This window comes from Lontra canadensis, unplaced genomic scaffold (genome assembly GCF_010015895.1).
Source record: "Lontra canadensis isolate GAN:19392208 unplaced genomic scaffold, GSC_riverotter_1.0 scaffold151, whole genome shotgun sequence".
Lineage (NCBI taxonomy): Eukaryota > Metazoa > Chordata > Mammalia > Carnivora > Mustelidae > Lontra > Lontra canadensis.
The window spans coordinates 2148572-2167526 of NW_022631145.1; the positions used below are offsets into that span (position 1 = coordinate 2148572).

An 18955-nucleotide genomic window follows, 5' to 3' on the forward strand; every position below is an offset into this window, starting at 1 on the left:
TTTATCTCTCCTTCTATTTTCAATGATAGCCTAGATGGATATAGTATTCTTGGCTGCATATTTTTCTCATTTAGTGCTCTGAATATATCATGCCAGTTCTCTCTGTCCTGCCAGGTCTCTGTGGACAAGTCTGCTGCCAATCTAATATTTCTACCATTGCCTGTTACAGACTTCTTGTCCCAAGCTGCTTTCAGGATTTTCTCTTTCTCACTAAGACTTGTAAGTTTTACTATTAGATGATGGGGTGTGGACCTATTTTTATTGATTTTGAGGAGGGTTCTCTGTGCCTCCTGGATTTTGCTGCTTGCTCCCTTCCCCAAATTAGGGAAGTTCTCTGCTATAATTTGCTCCAATATACCTTCTGACCCCCTCTGTCTTTCTTCTTCTTCTGGGATCCCAATTATTCTAATATTGTTTCATCTTATGGTATCATTTATCTCTCAAATTCTCCCCTTGTGGTCCAGTAGTTGTTTGTCTCTTGCTCAGCTTCTTTATGATCCATCATTTGGTCTTCTATATCACTAATTCTCTCTTCTGCCTCATTTATGCTAGCAGTAAGAGCCTCCATTTTTTAATGCACCTCATTAATAGCTTTTTTTATTTCAACTTGATTAGGTTTTGGTTCTTTCATTTCTCCAGAAAGGGATTTTATTTCTCCAGACAGGGATTCTCTTCTATTTTCCATGACTTTTTCAAGCCCAGCTAGCACCTCAATAACTGTCATTCTGAACTCTAGGTCTGACATCTTACTAATGTCTGTATTGTTAGGTCCCTAGCCATTGGTAATACCTCTTGTTCTTTTTTTTTTTTTTTGAGGTAAATTTTTCTGCCTTTTCATTTTATCCAGATAAGAATAGATGAATGAGGGAACAAAATACTAAAAGTGTAGCAATGATTCCAGAAAAATATACACTAACCAAATCAGGAGAGACTTGAAACTGGGAGGAGAAGAAAGGGGGGGAAGGAAAAAAAATGTATGTGTATATATATATATATATATATATGTGTGTGTGTGTGTGTGTAGTGTATATATATGTGTCTGTGTGTATATATATACACATATATATATATATGCTGTCTGTATATCTATCTACATCTATAGATATAGATAGCTATATATATCTACATATATGTATATAGCTATCTATATCTATAGATGTAGATAGATAGATTTAGAGTGGTGAATAGAACAGAGCCACACACTTGATTTGGGATATATTTTGTTCTTTTAGAAGAAACTGCCTCCCAAAACTTTAAAGAAAGAAAACATATATTTATATATAAATATATATAAACATATATTTATATAAATATATTTATATAATATATAAACTTATATATTTATATATAAAACTTATATATTTATACAAAAATAATGTTAAACCAATGAAGGGATGGAATATGACTGTAAAGATGAAAATTAAATAGGATTCTAAAAAAAAAAATTGATAAGATAAGAAGTTCATTGAAGGGCGCCTGGGTGGCTCAGTGGGTTAAGCCGCTGCCTTCGGCTCAGGTCATGATCTCAGGGTCCTGGGATCGAGTCCCGCATTGGGCTCTCTGCTCGGCAGGGAGCCTGCTTCCCTCTCTCTCTCTCTCTCTCTCTGCCTGCCTCTGTGTCTACTTGTGATCTCTCTCTCTGTCAAATAAATAAATAAAATCTTTAAAAAAAAAAAAGTTCATTGAAAAAAAAAGGGGGGGGGGGAGAGTGTGCTCAGACTGGAGGCTATAACAAAGTCATATGCTAGATTTAGCATGTATTTTGATCTGTTAGAAGAAACTGTATCCCAAAATTTTAAAGAAAGAAAACTTACAGGTATACAAAAAATATGGTTAAATACAGTGAAGGGATAGAATATGACTATAACAATGAAAATCTTAAAAGATTTTTAAAAAGGTATTGATAAGATGAAATAGTTTAAAAAGGTTAAAATAGGAATGAGGAAATTTTTTTTTAATAGTATAAGAAAAATAATTTTTTTTTTTAAAGTGTCTTTCAGGGAAAGAAGTCACGAATTCTATGTGTTGCATTCCCCCAGCTCTGGGGTTCCATCGTTCTCATTGAATGATGAACTTCTTGGCTGAATGTTCTTGCTGATCTTCTAGGGGAGGGGCCTGTTGCAGTGATTCTCAAATGTCTTTACCCAAGGCACAGTTGTGCCACCCTTGGCAGGGACCAGGCTAAGCAATCTGCTTGGTTTTGCTCTGGGCAGCTTTTGTTCCCTGAAAGTTTTCCATATTGCTTTGGAGGTTGAGAGGTAAAATAGTGGCCTCCCAATCTCTGACCCAAAGGAGCTGAGAGCTTGGGGCCCCACTCCTCAGTGTGCCCTTAGAGAAAAGCAGTCAATCCCTCCTGTTTCCCTGGTCTTTGGCTGCTCTTCATGCTCACCCATTCTGTGACTGAGCATTTCTATCTCTGATGCATGGCCCTGTTCAGAGTTCCTAAACCCAGCAAATTCCTGCCTGCACTCCCACACCATTCCTCCTGGAGGAGGAAGGGGGAAGGTCTCCCCAGATCTGCCACTTGTGGTGGGATCCTTGCTCAAAGAGCTATGGCCCAACTGTGCCTTGGATCATGGTTCAAGTTAACCTCAAGCTGAGATCCCACTCCTCTGCTCCATCTTTGCAGCTGGCTTCCCTGCTCCAGTACCTGGGAGCTCTACCACCCTCAGACATCCATGGTCTTTTTGTGTTCCCTTGGGTTCTAAGACCACACTGTCCCCACAAGACCTCCATCCCCTGCTTGGCCTCTGGAGCAACGACCCTCTGTGGAGCAGACTTGTAAAAGTTCTGATTTTGTGCTCTGTTGCTCTACCACTTGCCGGGAGCCAGCCCCTCCCCCACAGTCTAGCTTTCCGTATGTAACCTTGGATTTACTTCTCTGCACATCCTACCTTCCAATAAGCAGTTGCTTTTCTGTTCCTAGAATTGCTGCTATTCTTCTCTTCTACCTCCTGTTGTGTTTGTAGGTATTCAGAATGTTCTGATAACTATATAGCTGAATTCCTGGGATGCAGCAATATTTAGGTCTCCTACTCCTCTGCCATTTTGCTCCTCCTCCCTTCAACTTTAAGTGAACCATAGGAGAAGCATGCCTAACTGATAAAAAGTGTCAGAGCATATCAAAACATGAGAGGGGAACCTGGGTTGATCAGTCAGTTAAGTTCTGCCTTCTGCTCAGGTCTTGATCTCAGGGTCCTGCAATTGAGCCCTGCATTGGGCTCTCTGCTCAGTGAGGGGGGAAAAGTCAACTTCTCCCTCTCTGCCCTGCCCCATTTGTGTTCTCTCTCACTAGCTCTGCTCACTTGCTCATGCACTCTCTCAAATAAATAAAATAAAAATAAATCTTTAAAAAGAACATGACAGACTACACAGTAAGAGAGCTCTGCTGTGGGTTAGGGTTACTTAGCTGCACGTTTTTGCTCTCCTAACAGATTGCTTACACCTTGGGGAGAAACCTGCACAAATGCTTGACAGAATTTTCAAGGAGCAGTTAACAAAGAATTGAGAGGCAAAGATCTAGGAAGGGCTCTAGCATCACTTTGTTCTGTTACCTTTGGCAAGGCAGTTGTTCTTTTTGCATCTCAGATCCTGCATCTCTAAAACAAGGAAGCTGAATCTGTCCAGATTTTTAATTATTTTTTAACTTCTAAGTATTATAAAATGTAAGGGCAGAAACCAGAGATATCCCAAGTCCCTGTCACAATGCCTAGCACATTATAGTGTTCCATATACAGCTGTTGAATTGAATTGGATTTTTTTTTGGAAAAAATTTTAGGTGAAATACTGATGTATAAGATGAATAAAAGTAAAGCTCCTTTTGTCCAGAGAGGGGTGGGTGATACAAATCAAGTCATGTGGACCACTCTTTATCTCCATCTTCATTTCACCTGCCCAGAGGGGCACTATGGAAATCCAAGGCTTTAGGGAACACAATTTAAAAATCAAAGGACTTAATAAGCATATAATTTTCTCTGGCTCCAACATTCTTTGATTCCTCTGCTAACTTGGAATTATCACATAGAGAGTAATATGAAAGGTCTTAAAGATATAACATTATGCCACAGGGCAGATGGTGGATTGAGGTGGAGAACCACAAAACCATTTTATATTCCTGAAATAATGTGCTACACTTGCATTTTATTATCTTTCCCTGCAGTTTTGTTTTCTTATTAGGAATCAGTGTGGGATGTGTTTGAATAGAGAACATTTCTGTCAGCTGCTTTCTGTAACAAACTGTTGAGTTGTCTACTTGTAACTACATAATCACAAAATTTTATAAATTGAGTTAATTTACTGAATAAGCCAGTTATTTTGATACCATAGTTGCTTTTGAAATTCACTGAAATCGTATGAGAATCCAAGCTTAAGAAATGTGGCTTTTTCTTTTTCTTTTTCTTTTTTTTTGAAATGTGGCTTTTTGACCTGTTAATGGTGAACTCTTTCACCAACCTTTAGTGAATAATCTATTTATTTAGCTGGTAGGAGAATAAAAATCTGTTAATCTCACTGTAGGCAAGAAAGAAGAATAAGGTTAATCAGAGATGTCAAATCTTCAAGAAGAATTTCAGAGTGATTTATTTCATCCCATTATCCCAGCTTTCCTTTCCCCTTCACTCCCATCCCTGTGTTAAATGCTAACGAAGATGAATGAATAATGTATTCAATTAGTTGCAAATGAAAGCTATTGATCCTCTGTGAGGTTGGTGTCCCAAATCAGGACTCTTAAATCTCATCCCTGTTTTTCTGCATTGGGGGTTCATGATTCATTTGAACAGACTGTGTTTTCAGTTGAAGAGAGATGAAGGTGAGCTGTCGAGGCAGATTGAATTCTCCAGTCCTCTGGTGATGAGGACATGTGGCCAAGTCCTGGCACTGCTGTGTAGATTAGCCTTTAAGTTATCACCCAAACTGGCATGGTCTCCTGGCAAGGAATGAATAAAGCCCTCAAAGTGAAAACATTTAGTTCAGCAACCCTTAATTGATCATTTCTATCTTTGTTACACAGTGAAGGTTGCTGGGACAAGTTTCAAGGGACCTGGGAGATTCAGTCAGAGAAGGTGGGAGGTAGGATTAATGAAGGAGAACTGACTGTCTAGCGTCCAGACAGTCTCATTGGACAGGAATAAAGTCTGCAATGGGAAACCTGTCTTCAAGAGGCATCATAGTAAAACTCCCAGACCTGTAGGCTGATAACTGATAAACTGATGGGAGCGCAGAGCAGAAGTATGTGGAAGGTGAAAAATCAAAGCAAGTATATCATGCAAATTAGCAATAAATGCTACAAAATGTAATGGATAATAGTAATAAGAGGTTTTGAGTAAATGGCAAGTATCATTTAAAATATTATCTTGGTGAATACTTATGTACATGTTGGAGTGTGTAGCTTGTACTTGTACTAATTGAATGCCAATGCCAAACTGCTATCCCATTTTGTGATTATGTGTGCAAAAAATACTTAACCTATTTATTAAGTTAGGGGTTTTGAGGCAGTGTGCTCCACGGTATGGAAACTTGGAAAGGAATTAAGGAGAATAAGACAACATTATGTCCCCCAAATCATCAAAATGCACAATACAGATACCATGTTTAGCTTTAATTAACACAGAGAAAATGTAGGGTACCCTTTAATATAGAAAACAAGGTGCAAATTGAAAATATTTGATGAATCACAGTCATATGTTCTTAAGGACTGGCCAGTCATGATTCCGACTTCAACGGTCTCATGTGACTGTCAATTTGGAAGTGTTATATTTGACTCATGTACAATCTAATAGCTTTTCAGCTCGCCTGAAGGTACTACTGCAATATGTAAGCCATTACTTGGTAGAATGCTTTGACACACTGCTCTGAGAATGAAAAATACCTGGGAAAATAAACTGTGTTTTATCATTCATCTCATGCAGCATTACTAGAAGTCTGTTTTGTTATTGTTGTTTTTCAGCCCCTCTGACTGATAAGCCACCCAAGCTTTTGTATCCTATGGAAAGTAAACTGACAATTCAGGAGACTCAGCTGGGTGAGTAATTCCTTAATTCTGGTTAATACCCTTTTCTCAATACATTCCAACAGTTAATAAGCCTAGATTGTAACCTGATGTCATCCTCTAAGCCAAACCTGTATGTATTTGAAGGGAGCAAAATTGGGAAATCCCAGCAAACATGGCCCATTCCATTCCCCATAGTGTGTGCGTTAATACCAAGCTGGACATATGGATATAAAGACTCATGTGTTTTTCATATAGTTGTTAGGAAATGAGGTGGGCTAAAGGTCTTATTGGTGGCATTATATTGTCTTTTATAAGGCTCAGTTTGGTTTTACAATAGGCTGTGTGGAACTCTGTGACTTACACCATTAGTACGTTAAAAGACAATCTTTGAAAATTAGGAGAAAAGGTACAAATTCATTAAGATAAGTGTTGCTGTTACAGTTAAACATCATTTTTATCTAATCAAATGTGAAGGACATTATGCTATTTTATTTTTAACAAAATGTGAGCAAGTAGCTTTCGGTTAAAGGACTAACAGGTTTGGGACATAAGAACATGGACAAAATTGCTTTGGTAAAAATATCCAGTTGTCTACAAATCAGAATTCTAACATAGTTATCTTAGAGTTCAGTCTGGAATTTCCAAATGTGGTATATCTATATTCAGTATGATTTTAAGTATAATTTTAACCATATATTCATGTTTGTATGGAATTTTTTCCCACACTCACCATTTGACAGTGGAAATACTTTATTATATAAAACTAAAAAGGAATTGATAACCCTCCCTTAAATTATTGATGTTATTATTGTTTTGGGAGTGAGAATTTGGATTAAAATTGTAAATTATCTTCAAAATGAAGATTACAGATGTGATCATCTTTAGTAATAGCATATTCAAATTTATAATGCAAAAAGATATGGTCTTAGAACCTATGAAGTTATTATAGTCAACATGTTTTTAACATTGGTAATAATTACTAACTTTAAGGCATGAACATATACAAGATTTATTCAAGTCAGGGCATCAATATGCTTCTTTGATGATAAACCCAAGCCTTTGAGTTGATGACATATACATGCAAGTAGTATTCCAATTGTCACTATTTTGAGATAGAAGACCATAAGCATCATTAAAACAATGTTCTATATGAAACAGAGATATACTAAAATTACATTATACTCTTTACTCATGTTATGATATATTAAAGTATATTAGCTTTTATTGCTGCTTTCTGAGGAAATTTTGAAATGTAAATTTTAAGTGGCCACACTCATACACACCTTTCAATATTCCTAGGAAGATGTATTTCTAAAGTTATATAAAACAATATATAGATCTTGGGAAAGAAGAAGTGGTTTATGGTACCAGTTATCAGTAATGAACATAGTGAAAATGAAATTAATTGTGTCTCTTTACTTGACAATATAATTAAAAGAATACTATGATTGATGGTTGCCCATAGGGTTTTCTTATATTATCTATTGTTCTCAACATTCTACTAAAATGTTATACAGAATGAAATAATTCATAAAGCTTTCTTTTAAAAAATTATTTTTTCTTGAACAAAAATTATGGAGACTAATCAAATCAACTTGAAAGTATGAAAATTTCTTATGCAAATTGGAAGTTTCAACTGCATATTCGTTTGAAGAAAAGATGGGCCTGTGTGTTAGCAAGATGCTCTGAAAAGTACTATAATTCCTTTATTACCACCACCAAAAGGAGCATGAGTTCTCTTTAAATACCAAGTAAACTAGACATCAACCTAGGATTTGGATTCTTTTAAACAACTTTTGTTTCATTTTATTTTCTGATTCTGATTCTCATTGTATGGAACAAATCATTTGCTAGTTAGGGAAATTTAGCCTTAATCCTTGAATTTTTGGATCAACAGTTGATTTGAATAAACTACTCTGTTACTGTTGTTACTGCAGTAGTATTGGAGTAGGTGAGCAGACCATCACAAAGGGTAAGTGAAAATAGACAGTAATGTTAAGGACCAAACAAAAAGACTCTGGATGCTTAAAATATATTTGTTTTCTTCAATATGTACTTTGATTTTTCTCCTCCTGGGGATTTAATTTTTGCCTTTCTAGGCTTGAAAAAGCTGTCAAATTCAACAGGGTCAAATGTGTTACATCCTAAGGAAGGGGGATTGAGTGAAGTTTCACGGGGTGGGAGTCAGGAGGGTGGCCAGTACCAGCGATGGAGAGCCTCTAAGTGGTACCTACTTTTATGAGAAAGTGAGATTCTCCAACAGAGTTTCATTGATCAAGAGCTCAGGTGTCTGATTCAACCTTGTCCTAAATTGAAAACTCACCTCAGAGGATAATAAAACTAGCACATGAGCTACAGTATAAGAACAATACTCAGTAATTACACAAAGCTGAGTTGGTATATGTCGGGTGACCTAACTTGAACATCCTGGCAAAGTTATATACACATCCATCTGACCTTGGTAACTATAAACGCATTAGTCCTCCAGTTTGTCTGTAAATATATAAAACTCATTAATAATGTCATAGATAAAATCATGGATTTGTCTTCATCACCATATTCTCCTTCATCTGCCATTTGCTGCCTTTCGCTCTCCACCTCCCTTGTGGCTTCTTTTCCCCCCAGTTCCTTCATCTTCTCAAAACTAGAAAGATTGATAGTAGTCATTTAAATATTTCCAGTGTAGAAAGCAAAAGGTATGAAAAAGCAAAGTACTGAGGACAAAAGATAAAATAGTAAAAAATATATAAATGGGTGGGTTTGAATTTTAATCAATTTTAATGTGGTTACAGCCTAGCATTTCCATTTTAAGTGGCATCAGTGTGTTACTTCACAATGTGAAAAAAAGAACTTTGTTCTTTTTAATTAACTTGAAGATATCAGCAAATGTCTGGGCAGCACTTTCTTGGGTAAAATCCTAGAAATCATGCTGTACAATTCTGAAGGTCAATTCAATATGTGAGCCTGATTAGTCCTTTCAGGCTGTGGTAGTCAAGGGAATCAAAAGACAGACACCATAATCTTGCTGAGCTTGAGCCATGAGTGTGTCAGTCAGCAATGTGGCTTTCTTGTTATAGCCAGGAACCCATTTTCAGAAACTTCCAGAACAAAGGATGTTATTATTCACCATTAACAGACTTTCAAAGAGTAGAAATCAATCCCACCATTAACCTAGTGAGATACATTATACTTTACAACTTAAAAGTGATGAAAAATTACCTTTAATTACTCATCTGGACCTGGGTATCACTGTATTTAAATTTTAGTTTTTTGCTTAGAAAATGATCGTACAGGTTAATGGTAGAAATTTTGGAGAATTAAAGGAAAGAATCTGCTTCTATTAAATGTTCTTGAAAAATATCCATTTAATGGATACATGATATCCACATAAGTGTCCTGTAATTTCATACATATTGCTAGAAATTGGGGTGTTTTTTTTTACAAATTTTATCATCATAAATAATGAGGCAGTGATCTTTACTTATACATTTTTCCCTTGACTTTATAATTATTTCAACAGGTCGAATTCCTAAAAGGAAAAATACTAGGTAAAATCAAATAATTTTATTAAAGTTTCTTGCTATATTTTTAGAATTCTTACCAAAGAAGTAACATAAACTCTCACCAGAAACATATAATAGCTGTAATAAATTTTAAAATGTTTAAATTCAACTTGTTTAAACTAAAAAAAAAATCATCCATTTCTCCCACTCTCCAGTCCTCTGCCTCTTATAATCACCAGTCTGTTCTCTGAATCTATGAACTTGTTTTTTGTTTCATTTTGGTTTTTTTCCCTTAGATTCTACATGTAAGAGAGAACGTACAATGTTTGTTTTTCTCTGACTGATTTCACTTAGCTTAATACCCTCAGGAGCCATCTAGGTTGTCATGAATTGCAAGATTTCAATCTTTTTTTTATGGCTGAGTATTATCCCATCATAGATAACTATATCCCTATCTATATCTGTATATGTACGTGTACACACACACACACACACACACACACACACCCCACATCTTCTTTATCCATTCATCCACTGATGGATGCTTACGTTGTTTCCATATCTTGACTATTAAAAACAAGGCTGTAATGAACATATAGATATATGTATATATATCTTTGCAAATTAATGTTCTTATTATCTTCAAATAAATTCCCAGAAGTAGAATTGCTGAATCATATGTAATTCTAGTTTTAACTTTTTGAGGAAGCTCCATGCTGTTTTCCACAAATTGGTTGCACCAACTTATGTTTCCACCTGCAGTGCACAGGGTTTCCTTTTTTCCACATCCTCTCCAACATTTATTATTTGTTGTCTTTTTGATAATAGCCATTATGACAGGTGTGAGGTGATATCTCAGAGTGGTTTTGTTTTACATTTCCCTGATGATTAATAACATTTAGCATCCTTTTATGTTCCTGTTGACCATTTGTATGCCTTCTTTGAAAAATGACTATTCAGATCTTCTCTCCATTTTTAAAATTAGATTGGTTATTAAGTTGTTTGAGTTATTTGTATGTTCTGAATATTAGCACCTCAGATACGTGATCTGTAATTATTTTTCTCTGATTCACTAGGCGGCCTTTTTATTTTGTTGCTGGTTTCCTTTGTCATGCAGAAGCTTTTTAGTTTGATGTTATCCCACTTGTATATTTTTGTCTTTGTTTCTTTTGATTTGGAGTCGAATCCAAAAATTCCATGTCAAAACTGATGTCAGGAAGCTAGGGCCTATGTTTTCCTTTAGAAGTTTTATGGTTTCAAGTCTTACATTCAATTTGGTAATCCATTTTGAGTTAATATTTGTATATGGTTTCAGATAGTAGTCCAGTTTCATTCTTTAGCTTGTGACTCTCCAGTTTTCCCACCACCATTTATTAAAGAGGCTTTTTCCCATTGCATATTCTTGGCTCCTTTTTCATAAATTAGTTGACAATGCATGTGTGAGGTCATTTCAAGCCTCTCTGTTCTTTTCCATTGATCTATATGGCTGTTTTTATGCCAATACATACTTTTTAATTACCGTAACTTTGTAATATAGTTTGAAATTAGGGAGCATGATGCCCCCAGGTTTGTTCTTCCTTGTTCTTTGTTCTTCAAAGATGACTTTGGCTATTTGTAGTCTTCTATGTTTCCACAAAAACTTTAGGATTGTTTGTTCTATTTCTGTAAAAAATGCCTTTTGAATTTTGATAGGGGTTTCATTAAATCTGTATATTGCTTTGGGTAGTTTGCAGATTTTAATAATATTAATTCTTCCATCCATGAGCATGGAATACCTTTTTATTTGTCTATTTTCTTGTCTTCTTTAATTTATTTCATTAATGTCTTATATTTGTCAATATACAGGTTTTTCACCTGATTGGTTAAATTTATTCCTAGGTATTTTATTCTTTGGGATTGTTTTCTTAATTTCTCTTTCTGATAGTTAATAATTAATATATAGAAATGCAACAGATTTCTGTGTATTGACTTTGTATCCTGCAACTTTACTGAATTCATTTATTCTAACAGGTTTTAGAGTTTAGAATTCTAATGTGTGTAATAACTTTTTAATCTTTGTTAAGATTAATAAAATGATACATCTTTGCAACATAGTGCTTTCAAAGGAAAAGTCAACTTCCTTTGAAATCAGAATTACTTCTTCCTTTCCCCTCTTACCTCTTTCTCTCACTCTTTACTCGTTATATATAAGTGGCCTCTCTTTTTTCAGAATTAGTCACATTTGGAGGATTTCAAATAAATCTCGTCCATTTAGGTAAATGCCTAGAGTTGATGAAATGTGGAAACCTAGTTGAATGTCTAAAAGCCTCTATTTTCTTCTCTTGCTTATCCTAATACTCAACTGAGTACTTTCTCTAGATCCTGTGTTTCTTAATATAGTTCACAGTAACTTTGTGATGTACCCTGTGCGCAGGAAATGCCAATAAATACTAATTGAGGACAAGGTACACATGCCACAAAGGGCACACATCTCCAAATTTTCTGCAAGGGAAAAAAATGAGACTGAACTAAACAAACTGCCCAGTAGTGCTTTTATTTTTCTTTGGTATTTAATATGTTTGTTACGTTTGTTAAAAAGCAAACACTTCTGTATCTGAGCAAGTAACAAGGATTCACCAATGTTAACATGGAGAGGAAAGTGGTTGATGACGGTTTTGAAGCCTCAGATTTTTAGACATCTGTCCAAGTAAAGGGACACATATACATGTAACTTTATTCAATTTAGCTACAGGCTAATTAAGATAAAATATCACACTAGAACTTAAGTAGCATATCATGCCCTGTTATACCATATTATAGCTCACAGAATTTTAAATTTCAGGTAGACCTCGGGAAAAATATTTGTATCTTATATAATAGGTCCTGATTGATATCCTTCTAGGAAAACTACTTGTTATGTAAGTTATACACTTAATTTACTATGTTGCTTAAATAATTGATTATTGAAACATATTCTACTTCATGCTTTTTTTTTTGAGGATAGTTGACACATACTATTATGTTATTGCCATGTATACAGCATAGTAATTCATCAACTCAATACATTATGCTATGCTCACCACAAGTGTAAGTATCATGTGTCACTGTACGATGCTATTACAATACCATTGACTCTATTATCTGTGCTGTATCTTTTATTCCCATAACTTATTCACTCTATAACTGGGAGCCTTTTATGTCCTGGAGCTGTGCATATAAATATATTCTGCCTGGAATGTGTTTGACTGCAAATATACTAATTGAGTTTTTAATCTAAGAAGACCCCATAGGGAATTATTATCTAACATTTGCTATCTAGGTGTATATTTTAATAGCTTGAAACAAAACATACCTTCTCTGAATAGTTACTATCCTTTCTTACTAAAATTTGGAAGCTTGTTTGTTTCCCTTTTCAAGGGGGTAGATAATATCAATATTCTCAAAACAGAACAATTTGGCAGTAAATTTGATACCTGATTCTGAAAGTGGCATATAATGCTGTTGATCTAAACAAATACTTTTTTGCTAAGTCATGCAAGTGATGCAAATATGACCTTGCTTTCCAAGAGGTAAGGAAGTCAACGTTGACTGGGTTTTACCATTCACAACTACTCTTCTGGTTGTCATGAGCAAATGTAATGTCATTGACTTTGTTTTTACTGCCCCATAGAGAAAGTGCAAGACATGTTTTCCCTGAAAAACTCATATAAAAAAACTGTAAAAATTTCCTTTTCATTCTGGATAAGAACATGTGTATCCAAAGTCCAAGTTTTAGATGAAAAATTATGTACTTGTTGCCCACTTGAGAAAGATATGCAGATTAGCATAGCTCTTTTGCGTGGCATGAAACTTGTTAGACATAAATTGGAGCTTCTGGACAAATAGACATCATAATTAAAGCATGTAAAAGCAAATAAAGGCTAGTATTATAATTATATAAACTGATGGCATTCAGTTCTACTCAATCCAAATTTATCATGCTTTCATAAATGAAAGTAATAACTCTTGACAGCTGTTGTGTTCTGATATCTTATTTTTGAAACCAAAAGCCCCTTAAAAATTATGATTCTAACCCGAAGAGGAATATCTTTCATATGAGTATTTAGTTAATATTTTGTATCCTAAAGCAAATGAGAAATCAACAAATGGTTACTAGTATTAGTATTATTAGATCATTATATGCCCTAACTTATATGAATCTCACAGATTTCAAAATCAAATTTTTTTTTAATGCTAGAGAGGAGGAACAGGCTATGTGAAAATGCAACTTGTATATTTGCATTAAAAATTGCTACCTAAGCAGAAGTCAAACTTCCTTTGTAAATGTTAAATGCTAAACGCCTAAAGCTATGATAGGCTTGAAACCCAAAGAAAGATGGAGATGGAGGTTAGAGCAGTGGCTATGGGTCACTGGTATCTGAAAATCTGGAAGCCAGTTGAAGCACTTGTTAAAATGCATTAAAAACTGGAATAGAGAAAATGTAAGTACACCTGCTTGTTTTTATCTTGGAAAAGGGCCAAAAGGAGGAAGAAAGAAAACGTCTGAGTGTTGTCACAAAACCAGTGCAGAGAGTCCATTGAAATTCCCAGCTTTGTATCTAATTCTGGTGTAGTTTTTTGGACACAGACACAAATAATGAAGATTACTTCTTTTGTTACAAAACTAAGTGTATTTTATGTGTTGTTGACCACTAAGCAGCTAGATATGTATAACTCTTCACAGCTCTAAATTTAGGAACTTTAGAAAGTGGAGATGCTTTGATAGTTATCAAATTAAATCTTTCCTTTAACTGATGCAAAAACAGAGACCAAAAATTGCTGTATGTTTTTATATCACAAATTTTACAAAAACAAATTTGTTCTCATCATCATGGTTTTCCCCTTCCCCTCTTCCTCCTCCTCCTCCTCTGCCTCCCCTTCCCCCTCTCCCTCCTCCTCCTCCTCCTTCTTCTTCTTCTTGGTATTGGTATTGCTATTATTCAGTTATTTTGGTTCTAATAAAAGGAAGCATATGGCACTGGTTCCCAGTTCATGTCATTCTGTCATAAGATCTAAATGACAATCCAGCTCTGCCACTTACTACTAGTATAACCTTAAACAAGCAGCCCCTATTTTCCTAATCAATAAAAAGGACACTGTAATAAGACCTACCTCTATGGAGTTAATGTGGGTATTTAATGAGATAATGCATGTAAAGATTAATATGTCACCTGATATATATTAAGTAGTCAGTACATGCTTGTCACTAGTAGTTGAGATATTTTAATGCTATATATGGAAGGTTCCTGAAATGCATTCTGAATGTCAATGATTATTTGATCATGTTTATATTCTTACTAGAGTATCATACTATGGTAGCAGACATAGGCTTCATTATTAGATGGATAATATTTTAGAAAATTAATTTCCCCTCTAAGAACACAATATGCACATTAAGTTTTTCTATTTCAATTAGATTTTATCTTAAAGAAATTATTTATTTTAAATTACTTTTTCAACAAGTCTACCCAAATGCATATAGTAAGTACATAACTCTGACAGAAGAAAATTATTCCCATTCTTTAAAAAAATAACCATGTAATGGACCCTATGCTATACAAATTTGTAAATGATCATCAAGAAGAAAGTCAGATTGGAAAACATTATTTTTCTAAACTAAAGAAATGCAGATATAACATTTCTTAAGACAAAGGACATGAGAATAATTTTATAAAACAGAGCATCAAACTATTATGCTTGTCAGTTTCCTCCTAAAGGTTTTGGTGACAGTCATATTCACTTTACAGAAAAATACTGCTTTTCCTGTGACAGACACTGTTATCATAAAACTTTCTGAATCTTTTGTAATGACTGAAGTTTACTAGCATAGAAACATGCAGTGAGTATCCCATGTTAACGAGAACTTCAGAATTTGCTAAGTAAATGCCAATTTATCAGAAATAAACCTATCAAAAGACATTATGGTGTAGAATATTGAAAGAGGTTTCAGAATAAAAGTATGTACCATATGACTGGTGTTCATTAAAATAGAAACTATAAAAAGGCCTACATCATTTAAAATTTGAATATAAAGAGAGATGTTCATCCATAAATTTCCTCTTGAATTTTGGCTAAATAACTGAACATTCCTAAATTATATGCAGACTCTTCATGAAAAATAACTTCTGCTTGAATATGATTATGAAAATAGGATACCGGTATTTTATGGTTTAATGTTAAAACACTTAGCATTCCAGTCACACCTTACTCTACCAACTTAATATGTTCCTACAGATTTGTGGGTAAATTGAATCATCAAACTTCAGAGAAGTTTTCCTTTCATTTTTGATTGATCTTTAATTAGCAGTGGCTTAACATGTCAGTTTTAAGAGGCTCTGTCCCCCAGTCTCTCTTAAGCAGCTAATGATCAATGAAAGATTTATATGCACAAGGGAAATACACTATTTAACGAAATTCTGTGGTGAATAATTTTATTTAAGAATCCTTTTATGATTGAATAATCGCCCCCATAACTTTTCTCCATGGTAGTGTAAATTTCTACATTTCCTAAGATGAAGTTCATCAATGTGAAACTGCAAGTGGTATTTCTAACTAATCCAGGTAAAGAATCAGCCACCCATCACTTCATATGGCTTCCCCTTGTCCATCAGCAGAAAATGATGTCCCCGTTGAGACTTTGTGCCTTCTTTGAGGAAGTACTAAATTTTGTTCACCAGCTTCAGAATCAACAGCATTTGTATTTTAATCTAATTCTTTTCAAAATTGATGTGGTAGGGTAGAATATTTGAGGAACCAGAATGCCTTGGCCCTAATAGAATGACTGCTGGTGGTGTAATTTGTTTATCCGCATCTTTAATTGTGGTGAGAGTTCTTATTTCCACGTTTAAAGGGAGCATTTTGTATTTTGATTCTTCCAGAATTTATATGGCCCTTTGCATTACATCATTCTGCTGATCATTTAATTTTCTTCCTAATGTATTTGTATGTATTTAGTAAGGTTTTTCTCTTCAGTATGAAAATATAGACAATGAAATTTGATTCATTAGTTTCTAAATCCCTAAACATCCACCTTTTAGGATGTGCCTAAATGATATGTTCTAGAACACGGAAGATCAGCCTAATGTATAGAATATCCAGAAGGCTTTAAAACCTGAGCATCACAGTAAATTCTCATGAAGAGGCCTCTTTTCCAATTCACTATACACAAGGCCAATGTTAATTTCTCAAAAAGAATTAGGATTTTTAAAATTTTCCTAGTTAAAGTTTCTAAAATCTAGTTATAGTATATATGGTCCAATTGAATAATTTTTAAAAATCAAAGAAACCCCTTATCAGAGTTTTTACTTTCCAAAATTCAACTGTATTGAGGTAAATCTTGGACCAGTGGTCTGGTCAGCAGATACCTTATACCTCCCCTTCTGGTCCACAGTAAGCATGAAAGAAAGACTTAAAGCTCCTTAGGATTCCAGAAGAATCAGTATTCCTTCTCCCTTCTGACTTCCTCACAATGGTCTCCTCAAACTTAGAAGTAGACTACAAGCTTTCTCAGTCTCAGAGAATTTTTGTTTCTAGTTTAGTAAAAGCAGGGCACGCATTTCACACTTGCTTGCTGAAGAATTGTGTTTATGGAAACTTGGCAGCTCTTTGAGTAGGAAGAGAACAAAGGAAAACACAATGCTTATCTGGAAAAATTAAGTTGAATGCATCCTGTCACATCAAGCCATCACTGGAAATAGGGTACTTACAATATGAGTTTTAGGAAAATTTGAGATTATTACTACAAATCTTCAGTAAGAAGCCATTAGATGAAATAGCTTAGGGAAAGTTCAGTAATTATTTTTGTTTTCTCTTCTTAAAAGAAACATTTCAGTGTTTCTGCTGAATGTATATTTCTGATTTGATAATGTCAATTATCTTGGCAACTTTAAGAGTTAATCAATTACATTTTTTAAATGCTTTCTGAAAAATGTACCTAATTTTGACTAAAATTACTTGAGGTGCAATTAGAGTATTATGCAGTCTACTTATTATGTATAGTTTGTTTATGAGTAGTATGGATATTTGCTTCAGAATTATATGTCACATATTTATAGCAGGATTTATACAAAGATTTTTTTAGATATAAAATTTGTATCGTAATTTGTAATGATTATTTTTTGAAGGAAAAAAAGCCCATCTCTATTTCCCATGAATAATGTATTTCCGCTCCAATGCTGTTTATTAGGATTTGCTACTAATTAGAGAGTGGGAATAACATTTGTATATAATGGGTGATAAATAAAATAAGTGAATCTTTGTTTAGATGAATATATGAGCTAGTAGCTGCAGGTGAAGTTAAGTGTCATAGAGAACATCAGTTACTATCTATGAAAGAAATGTCAAATCAATAGAGAATTCTACTGTTGACAGATCTGGAGTAGACAGGCCTTTATTTTCTCTTCAGTCACTATATATGTATATGAAATAAAATAGATAATTGACAGGGCGCCTGGGTGGCTCAGTGGGTTAAAGCCTCTGCCTTCGGCTCAGGTCATGATCCCGGAGTCCTGGGATCAAGCCCCATATCGGGCTCTCTGCTCAGCAGGGAGCCTGCCTCCTCCTCTCTCTCTCTCTCTCTCTGTCTGCCTCTCTGCCTACTTGTGATCTCTGTCAAATAAATAAATAAAGTCTTTAAAAAAATAGATAATTGACACAAGCAGATGAACAATGTAAAGGGAAAATAATCCAAAAACATTTCTTTTTGTCTCAAATGGATGGCTATTTCAATTAAGAGTTAATTTGAGGGGGATTTTTTTTTTTATCAGCATCCTGTGCCTAGACAACTTACAGTTAAGGACTCACAGGTTCTAATAGTTCACCACTAGGGCTCTGATCACAAGTGACAAACCACTTAAAAGGCAGGAGCAGGGCTGGCCTAGAGGATGAGCAGAAACACTCAGGTTTTCTGTTCTCATCTGCTTCTCTTTGCATGTCACCCTTTTTAGAGGTGGAGCATGGCAGGGGGTGGGCCAGCTTACAGGATGAGGGCAGTGCTCTGTTAAGTTCTAACCAGGATGATAAGTGGAGTCTGGAACTGTAGCTGGATTTCGAGATTCTCTGAGAAGGAGTTCTGATTGGCCTAGCTTAGGTTACAGATCTAAATTTTGACCAGATTACTATGACGTCAGAAGTGAGACATGTTGACTCAGTGCTTCTTGTATGCTATATCTCCTGTGGTGAGGAAGCCTGTGTGTTGGTGTGAGTACATGAATGTCGGGGGGTGGGAGGATGGGCTTGTACCAGATGAAGAGGACAAAACAATAGTTATTACAGGGGCTAAGTTTTCATATTCAGTATTTGTTTTCTTTAAAGTCTTTGGTTAATCCACATCCTAATAATTTAGCTGTCATCCTTATTATGTCTGTTCATTAGCTTAGTAGGAGCAGAATTAGACAGATGCCTTTGAGCACAGTCTCTCTAAGGCTGAAAACTCTTCCTTGTCTCT

At 34.9% G+C, this 18955-nt stretch overlaps 1 protein-coding gene across 1 annotated transcript in view; it reads left to right on the top strand.

Moving 5' to 3' along the window:
* IL1RAPL1 (interleukin 1 receptor accessory protein like 1) overlaps nucleotides 1-18955 on the top strand; it is a 1455000-nt gene that overhangs the window by 1143622 nt on the left and 292423 nt on the right. The window contains exon 6 of the mRNA XM_032844352.1: nucleotides 5945-6019. Coding sequence (XP_032700243.1) covers nucleotides 5945-6019 — 75 coding nt within the window. The remainder of the gene's footprint in view (nucleotides 1-5944; nucleotides 6020-18955) is intronic.